The sequence below is a fragment of the Cryptotermes secundus genome, unplaced genomic scaffold, assembly GCF_002891405.2.
Source record: "Cryptotermes secundus unplaced genomic scaffold, Csec_1.0 scaffold238, whole genome shotgun sequence".
NCBI classification, from domain to species: Eukaryota; Metazoa; Arthropoda; class Insecta; order Blattodea; family Kalotermitidae; genus Cryptotermes; species Cryptotermes secundus.
The window spans coordinates 1,098,732-1,108,445 of record NW_019728500.1 but is presented as its reverse complement, the minus strand read 5'-3'; the positions used below and the strand labels follow the sequence as shown (position 1 = coordinate 1,108,445).

At 41.5% G+C, this 9,714-nt stretch overlaps 2 protein-coding genes across 4 annotated transcripts in view; one reads left to right on the top strand and one right to left on the bottom strand.

Moving 5' to 3' along the window:
- Positions 1-9,714, bottom strand: part of LOC111865185 (band 7 protein AGAP004871) — a 127,691-nt gene that overhangs the window by 109,476 nt on the left and 8,501 nt on the right. The window lies entirely within an intron of this gene.
- On the top strand, positions 1,410-9,519 carry LOC111865187. 2 transcript variants are annotated; one of them, XM_023853005.1, is made up of 3 exons: positions 1,410-1,474; positions 6,259-6,496; positions 7,902-9,519. In XM_023853005.1, the coding sequence occupies exons 1-3, from the start codon at positions 1,434-1,436 to the stop codon at positions 8,181-8,183; spliced, it is 561 nt and encodes a 186-aa protein (XP_023708773.1). In that variant the 5' UTR covers positions 1,410-1,433; the 3' UTR covers positions 8,184-9,519. The 2 variants fall into 2 exon arrangements, with proteins under 2 accessions (XP_023708773.1, XP_023708774.1); XM_023853006.2 differs by lacking the exon at positions 1,410-1,474 and adding an exon at positions 2,607-2,836.

Sequence of the window (9,714 nt, the reverse complement as noted above, 5' to 3'; positions counted from 1 at the left end):
CTCTTTCTAACGGACCCAACAGAATAGGTGTTTCCTTCACCTGAGGACGGAAACAGATCCAGTTTCCGAAACGTCGTGTTTTTATTAGTTATCTTAAAAACCAGGACGATGGATAAAGTCCAAAAACCCAATATATCAGTGTGTTATACACCATCGTCAGAATCCTACAGTAAAATAATTATATCTCAGAAAGCTTTTATTGTACACATTTATGGGTTACACCACTACAAAAGGAAACTGTCAGTTTTTTTTCTGAGTATATGACTTTCTCAATAAATTTCAACATGGGCTCCCTTGGTGGCACGACAGATATCCAGAGGATTCAGCGTGTTTGGTGTTACCGTAGCCACAGCGTCCCTTATGCAGACTTTCAGGTGTTGCAGATCGTTGATCGTAACCTGGTAGACAATGTTCTTCACATAACCCCACAAGAAAAAATTCAGTGGAGTTCAATCTGGCGACATAGGAGGCCAAGTGATTGATCCACTTCTGCCGATCTATCACTCTGTCCAGGTGATTCCTAACATGGTGACAGAAATGTGGCAGCGCATGCGCGTAAGCCGGTCAGGGGGAAAAAACTTAACAGGGTTTTCCTTTCCGATGACATAAACCGGATACGTGTATGACAATTACTTTCCGAGATATAAAATTTTTTATTTTGGATACCTTTCATCCGGACACCCGATATTATACCACGCTAAATACGTATTACTGTAACTACAACACATAAAATACAAAAGTGGACAGCCAAAAACGCAAAGGACAGATGTAAATGTGGACAGAGTACGAACCTTCGTGCGCTCAGATCGAAGATTAAATGTGAGACTGAGAGCAGAACTGAATATGAACAGGGAAACAGCGCGACAGGTTATTACGGAGGATTTGGGAATGGGAAACATTTCCGAATCTTGACAGATGACGTCGGCTTTGGAAAACACAGTATTCACCTCGGCCGAAAAAAGAGCACGCCATGTCTCGCTCGCAATTCAAGACCATGCTTGTATGTTTCTTCGATCACAAGGGGATACTTCACTATGAATTCACTGCACAAGGACAAACGGTGAATCAACAGTGTTATTTGGAAGTGCTGACAGGGTTATGGCGATCCGTTCGGAGGAAAAGACCCGAACTCAGATGACAAGTAGACTCTCGGCCATGACAATGTCCCTACGCATGATGCGTTAAGGGTTCGCGAGTTCCTGGCTAAGAAATCCATTACAAAAATGGACCATTCACCTTATTCACCTGACAGCCCCCTGCGATTTTTGGCTCTTTCCAAAATAAGAAAAGAAAAGTGCCCTAAAGGGCTAAAAATTTGCTGACATTCCTGATATCCAACTCATCGTGACGTAACTGCAAGGTATTCCGGAAAACAACTTTCAAGACTGTTTCCGGCAGTGGCACCATCGTCTCACGAAGTGCATAGCTTCACAATGAGAGAATTTCGAAGGCGACAGCAGCCGCTAGTGCACAGGTAAGCAAATTTTACTTTCACAGGGCCATTCCGGGAATTAAATTGTCGCATCTTGTAAAGTCTTCAACGTCTGCTTGCTTAGTCGTTGCTTGGTAACGAATCTTATCTGGTTAACACTTCAACTATTGAATCCTTGAGCGATGAATCTTGAAGAATCTCTAGTCTCTCGAATTCTCTCCTCAGTAAGACTCACTGCGAATGAATTACGTGTCCTTTTGTGACCTGGTGCGGACCGCGAACTGCACACTTCAACAGTTCATCTGTTTTAATCTGCGTATCCGTTATCACGGTAATGCGTGACAATCTACGGGCAACGCTTTGATTTACACCAGCGTATTCGCTGCCGCGAAAGCGTGTTTTAGCTAGCCGTTGTAAGGGAAACTTAGTATTTACTTAGTCGTTGCTCATCAACGGACGTCAGGCTCTGGCTCCGCTATTCCGACTTTCAGGCGTCATGTCACAGTATGGATCTCACTGTCGTCGCCTGTGTTAAGCAGTAATTCGGAGAGAACGCTGTGAAACACCTCGTCCAAGAGAGCCAGTGATTTTCATAACCTTTCTCTAAAACTTTTTTATGGAACATGTCGACCACACAGAAGGCTCCTTTTTGTTCAACGAGATATTCCGAATTTTTAAAAATAATGTCAATTCTTGGTATTCGTATTTGATATATTTATTTGGTTTTAAATTCGGATTTTCTTCCAAAAATCCATGGGGGAGGGTAGCAGATCCCTGGATCCCTTCCCGAACGTTCCCGAACCACTTAGCAGTAGACAGTAATTTGCCCCTGATGACGTAACAATCTGCAACCAGTATCCCAACTGCATGCGCTAGAACGCGCTGGAATGTGTGTCTGAACGTGTTTCCTCGCCCAGTAGTTCACTGAGCAACAATTTCCGCTCTGGAAACAAGACTGATATTTACGTTTCGTAAGTATATATGTTGACTGTATCCAGTTCAAAATAGAGATCTGTCGATATTTGCAGGTAAGGTCATCAAACGTCGATAATGGAATCGATATTTGTAACGTGACTCAACACCAGAAGCGGAAAGTGATCCTTGCGCTTCTCCACCATGGCCGTTAGGGGAATTACTCATATCTATAATGTTCAGAAAGTTCAGAAAGGCGGTGGTGTTGGTCTGGGTAGGTAATGTTGCTATTGTTCTTAAGGCGTTGGGAATCTGTTCCGTACTGACTGATGGTTGTGAAGTAGAAGTGACGGTGAGCAGATGTTCCAAAAAATATTTTGGAGAAGTAAATGAACAGGCAGTCTACATTTGTAAGTGTACAACTGAAGTTATATATATATTCGAAGGGACATCACTTGAATCATCAAAAATCTGAAGAGCCGACACTGCGAGGTAAGTAAGGGCCAGTAGTGATTTCTGAAAAGAGTTTTATTCTTTTGGCAGTATAGCTAAGGTGCAGTTATGACAGTATATTTAAAATGAGTTCAACAGTCTGGGGTTTTTAACGTGAAATCTGGCCATGAAAGAACGTGACGTAAGAAAGAATAGTCATAACGTTATCTGTAAAAAAAATAAACCCCAGTTCTGAACAATGAAAAGGTTACACACTTAAATTTTCGGAACTACAGAACAGATTTCGATGACACTTCGTGTGTTGCTGAACGAGTTTAATTTTAGTACGAAGTGGTACTGCGTCTGAAACAAAATCAGATTTTTTTTTATTTTACGATGGAAAATATTGACCCAGTTGAAGTGTACATATTTAGCCTACAGTACAGTTGTGTTGTGGCCAGAAGGCATGCTGATGATGACCCTTTTGCTGTTGTAACTGTTGAACTGACAGACGATTTTCACGAGAATTTGTATGGAACTTGCGCCACACTTTTTTTCCCCACCAATTAGTACAATATGGCGGGGGGCACTATGCTACAAGCCGGAAGGTAGGGGGATCAAATCCTGATGAGGTCATTGGATTCTTTTTTCAATTTACCTAATAATCCTTCCAGCCGCATTATGGCCCTGGGGTCGACGCAGCCTCTTAACAGAAGTGAGTACCAGGAATATTCTTAGGGGGGTAAAGGGCGGCTGGCACGTAAGGCTGACAAGCTTACCGCCGTCATCAGATCGATTGTCTAGAAAATGTGGGAACCTCAACATCTCACAACCCTATGGGCCGCCACGGCCTGTTACAGGGATACATTTACTTTACTTTACTTTACTTTCAATATGGCGTACGCGAGAATTTGTGCGGTGAGGGACTAGAGTTAACTGAGTTTTGAATTCTTACGAGTAAAAGACGCTAGGTGAGAAATCTTACGAAAAGTATGGGTCATACGAAAATTCATTCACCTCGAATTTGATATGGGTTAATAGTGACCTACTGAATCAGGCAAATGGAATTTGGTACTGAGGTGCGTTATATACATATTTATGTATAATGCATGAAGTGCTTTTTATAAATCAACAGTCAAACACAGCAATGGTGGGAAACGATGTCTCACAAAATTTTAACGCATACAAAATCTGCATATAATAATTCGATTCCCGGCGCTACCAGATTTCCTGAGTAGTAGTGGGTCTGGAACGAGGACTCAGCCTCGTGAGAATAATTGAGGACCTGCTTGAATGGAAAAGTAGCGGCTCCGGTCTAGAAAATCGAAATTAACGGCCGTGGGGATTCGTTGTGCTGACCACGTGACACCCTCTATCTACCAAAGTTGGCACCAACTTCGCCGACAAGCGGCGGTCGCTCGGTCGGTGTAGTTCGGTTGCGGACTAAAGCTATGGAGTTTACGAGTATGTCGTTTTATAGCTGTTGAAAGTTGTACTGCACACGTTTTGTTTGCACAAACACGTACACACATTAGTATAGTGTTGTGGGAAGAACCAACTTCGTTTAATGTAGGACATGGAAGCCGAAATGTATGGGGGGGAGGGTAAGGCATGCAACTGCCCCACTACATTTTTGGAAAAAATCAAAATTGAAAAAAGGAGAAAGTATACAAAAAATTAAAATTGTCGAGAAATGTTCTCTACAGCATATTCAAAATGGGGGGGGGCGGTTGTTCCCCTTATTTCGTTTGATAGAAATCGAGGTCATATGGCAAATTAACTGTAACCAGTGGAGGGAGAGAAGAAATACAGCGCAGTTACGTTAATATTAAGATACATAACAGTAACATATTTCATAGGCCAGTGAGCAGTTTCCTATAAATTTCAGCTTCAGTCATTGTTTAGGCATAACTTAAAGAGTGTGCAGTAGAATGTACATATAATTACTGGGGGTTTGGACTTTTTCCATCGTCCGGAATTTTAGGTAATAGAGGACACGACGTTTCGGAAACTGGATCTGTTTCCGTCTTCATGTGAGAAAGGAAGACACCTGCTCAGTTGGGCCCGTTACAAAGAGCTAATCTCAATCAGTGGAATCTTTCTAAGGGGACCAACTGAGTAGGTGTCTTCCTTTCTCACCTGAAGTCGGAAACAGAACCAGTTTCCTCTATTACCTAAAATTCCGGAAGATGGAAAAAGTCCAAACCCCCAGTAATTCTGTGTGTCATCCACCATCGCCAGAGCCCTTTAGAATCTACCAGTAGAATGTAGTTAGATTTTCGCTCGCTGCACATTCTCTGATTGCCAGTTTAGAATCAGAAGGGATGGCAAACGAATTGGGTTGATTAATTTCGCTGTAGTTGTAAGAGAATGTTGATAAACGTTAAAATTCATCAGAGAAATGTACATTCTACAGTATGAAAGTATGTATGTAAATTCATATGATGGCCCTTTGGATTCCATAGAAGTGGGGAATTTCTTGTTCACCTGAGCAACTACCAGTTTTTCATGGAATACATAGTTCATTATTTATGTATCCACAGAGCCTGCTTAAGTGTGACATGATATTGAAATAACAGAGCAATCCTTTATATACATTTTCATGGACTAACTGCCAACCCTGTTCAAAACATGAAAACAAATTCAGGAATGGATTATGGGGTGATCACTCACTGAGTGGTACTGAGTCCTTGAGAAACCTACAGCTGCTGAGTTGCTCACCAAAGCAAAAAATTCTCAGCATTTTATGGAACCTGAATGTTCCTTACCTATAATCCATTTCAGTATCCTCTGTCTATTTCCATCTTCCTAGTAGTACTTTCCTTCGGATCTTCCCACCAAAAGCTGTATTCACTTCTATTCTCTTCCATGTTTGCTACGTTTCCAGACCATCTCCTCCATGACTTAATCATTCTAATAATATTTGGTGAGGAGTACAAATTATGAAGTTCCTCATTATGCATTTTTCTTCAGCCTCTGATTATTTTATCCATAATTGGTCCCAATATTATCGTCACCACCCAGGTTTCAAACACTCTTAGTCTAGGTACTTAACGTGAGAGACCAAATTTCACACCCGTACAAAACTACAGGAAAAATTATGCTTCTGTATATTTTAATCCTTGCACTTGTAGATAGAAGACAAGACAAAAAGTTTCTGAAATGAACGGTAGCAAGCATTCCCCAAATTTAATCTGTTGTTAATTTCCTTGTGAATAAAATTTTCATTTGTTAATGGTATAAAAATTTGTGTCATGTCCCTTCTGTATGGGAAATGTTTCATGACAGTATTGAAATGGGTAGGATTTTTAGAGTTATGGGGAAGCTGTCTTCATCCATTCATCTACTTCACCTTCTGGTTTCAGCAGTTACAAAATATGGTGTGTAACATACATTTTGGGTCTAATGCCATATGAGTGAACTTCACTTTAGAGACAGCATACATATGAATCTAATTTGGGCTAAATTGTTATCTATTTCAGGATGCTTCAAGAAGTTCTAAGTAATCACAAACCTGCGACATGGGACGAGGGGCCTTACAACAATAAGCTGTACAGAAAAATCCAAGTATTTGGCAATGAACATAGTAGAGTGATACAAGATTTTCAAACTGAACTGAAAACACGAGTTGAAACTGTTTACCGCATACAAAACCCATATATATATGGACGGTATAAACTGAAAGTTGAGCAGCTTCAGCTCCGGAATACAGTTTATGAGGCAAGTGTGCTGCATGATGAATAACAATAAGCACCATCAAGTGAATACACCCAAATGTAAGAAACCCAGCAGCCAGTGTGTAATACAGAGAAATAAACTTTTCCTGCAGTAATATACAGCAGTAACATAACAGCAGTAATAAAGTAAATTGTAAAGAGTTCTGTCACTGGTTTATAGCAGTCGGGATTACTGGTATTTTGGAGTTTGTCTGTTGTCTGGTATTGCAAAGAACACAACGTTTCAGAAACTGGATCTGTTTCTGTCCTCAGGTGAGGGTGGTAGGAGTCACCTACTCTGTTTGGGTCCCATAGAAACAACCAACCTCAATCACTGGATCGGTGACCAGTTACCGAAAGGTTCTGTTCTTTAGAATACCGGGAGAGGGACAAGTACAAACATGAAATAATCCCGAGTAATAAATTATTACACCTCTGCCTGGAAAACTGGGTTTGAAAATTCTGTTCTTGGGCGTCAGGATGTTTCATTTATCGACATAGCTAAGCAGCTGCACACAGCCAAAAGGGGTTATATTCTGTCTTCGGGGATGGGTGGTTGGGGTAAGAACCCCTCAGTGTAAAAATGTAGCCTGTTACGAAATTTATTCACAGTGTGAGACTTGATGAGTTCGTTGGAGCCACTTATCGAATGGCAAGACGACGACGCAGTATATAAGGCAGTCACATTTTAGTTTGATTGATATGGGTGTAAAAGTGATTCTTATAAGATGGTAAAAAGTGCTGATATTTTCAGAGTGATAACAGTGAAAAGGAAAGAAATGACGTACTTTTAAGTTAAATGTAGGTTGAATACAAAACACTGCTGTTTATGTATCATTTTGTTTATTATTTGTGTGGGGTGTCTTAATTTCATCCACCCACCCACCAGCCATGTTGCTCCCACTTGAAGCATAGGGCATCCATGAAATGCTTGTTTCACTTCAGTTTATTAAACAGTCAGTAGAACTCCTTGGAGGAGGGATCAGCCTGTCACAGGCTGCTACTGACGCATGAAAGCAGAACACACAGAGGTAAACATCCATGCCTGGAGTGGATTTTGATCCCATGATGCCAGTGTTAGAGCAGGCGAATACATTTCATGCCTTAGACCATGTTGCCACTGTGATCGGCAGTAATATGTATAATAGTGCCATGCTAATCAGGCAACTTAGACATCAGAATAACTGAAGCCCATTTCTGACTCCACAATTTTCAGGGTAGATGAACTTTTCATAAATGACCACATGAGATCTTGCCTACTCCAGTTTCTTGAGAAGCCTGTATTTCATCCCAAGCTATTCTATGCAGATGATCCTCAGTAAGTTGACCCATAATGAGGTCTTTACCTACCACAGTTTCTTGTGATATGGGCAATTTACATGTGTAACTCTTTAATTGTGTTTGGCCAGGAAACTTGGTATCATCCTATAGCAGAAGATGACATGAAAGTGGTCATGGAGTATAACTGTGACTATCGAAGATATACACATCCTACCTGGGCACAAAGTGAAGGGAAAAGACCAAAGTTCTACAAGAGTGCAGAAAGTGCAGAACGAAATTTCTCTACCAGTATTAGAAAGGCTCTCGTAGTGGTGAAAGTTGCTAACACCCATATCTCCACGTTCACGACATGCTGCAAAGACTGGGACACAGAATATTACCCAGATTATATAGTTGTACTTCGTGAGTGATGTGCAAACTTATGGGGCTGCACTTCCTCTACTGCAGCAGTTTTCAAACAGTGGTGCATACACTTACATGGCTCCACATCTTCTGTTTCAGTGGTTCTCAAGCCAGAATTGGTTTCAAATGGAATGCACATGGTATGTTCGAACAGCTTCAACATAAACCAACATTACTAAAACTCAAGAATGAGTAGCAGGAGCATAACAAAGGTTTAAAATTATTTAGAGCTTTCTTATTACCTCCCTTTCTGACGATAATTTGATGCTGTCTGTAGTACTTTATACCAAAGTCCAGTAAGATGAAACCATGAATTTTAAATATGTATTGATAACTAATATATGATTCATATGCACATATGTTCTCATACATAGTGCCTGAGCATTGGGATGAGTGTACCTTATGCAGCCATAAATTATTTTCGGATTTTCTTTGCTATAACGCCACGTAGTCTCTTGATATAATGATCAGCTTTGATGTGTGGCCACTCATCACCAGGGTGCCGATTATGGGGACCATGAATCTGCTAAGTCAATATTTTGAGGAGGATATCCTGAGGCATTTCACCACGTCCTGAAGGCCTCACACCTCAGTTTCGCTAGCCAGGCCTACAGACAAACTGGCGGCATGTCTATGAGTTTGCCACTGTCTCTGGTCATCGCCATATTCTTCGTGAAGGTTTTCGAGGAGATGGCACTTGACTGGGCTGCCCATAGGCCCCCGCTGCTGGTTCAGTAATGTGGACACTTTTCATCATCACCCCGCATGGACCTGACAGGTTGAATGGTTTGCTTGACCATCTGAACAGTGTCCACCACAACATTCAGTTCACCATGGAGTTTGGAAAGAGACAGCCACCTCTCTCCCTTGATGTAAATATTTATAGGAGACCAGATGACTCTCGGGCCATAAAGTGTACTGTAAACCTACTTAAATTCTAGCTCTCATCACCACCCATCCAACAAGCATGCCATGCTTTCCACATGGTACACAGCAAGAGCTCTGTGTGGTCAAGACAGCCTTCATGTGGAATTACTGTTCCTGGGAGACATTTTTAGGCACACCGGCTACACCAACTAGCAGATTGCAGGGCCCTCCCCTACCCCTGAGGGTTGCTTAGCCTGATGAAAAGCCAGAGTTGGGTCGATATTCAACTGCATCAGCAGGGTGCTGTCTTGGCACTTCAAGAAGTCTGTATATCTAGTCTTCTTTGGTCAGTCAAGGACGACCTGGGACTGCAGATGCCTGGAGTATACAGCATCCTTTGTGAGTGTGGTCAGGTCCACATTGGGGAGACGGGCTGTTAAGTTGACACCAGGTTGAGGAAGTGCCAGTGACATCCATCTAGAACAGGGGTCTCCAAACTTTTCGAACCGCGGGCCACATTAGGTAATTCAGCACTTTCAATGGGCCGGATGAAATGAAAAATTAATAACTCTAGGTATGAGTTTTATTGAAAGCACAGAATTTCATAAACTAAATACAAAGTATGTGAGAATAAATTATCGTATATTAATGACAACAGACAGCAGCAGCAAA

Bases quoted from the DNA above. Each gene is read 5' to 3' on its own strand.
- LOC111865187 (XM_023853005.1), top strand. From the start codon at position 1,434: ATGAGAGAATTTCGAAGGCGACAGCAGCCGCTAGTGCACAG. The intron at 1,475-6,258 runs GTAAGCAAATTT...TATCTATTTCAG, and splicing joins CAGCAGCCGCTAGTGCACAG to GATGCTTCAAGAAGTTCTAA. The intron at 6,497-7,901 runs GCAAGTGTGCTG...GTGTTTGGCCAG, and splicing joins TCCGGAATACAGTTTATGAG to GAAACTTGGTATCATCCTAT.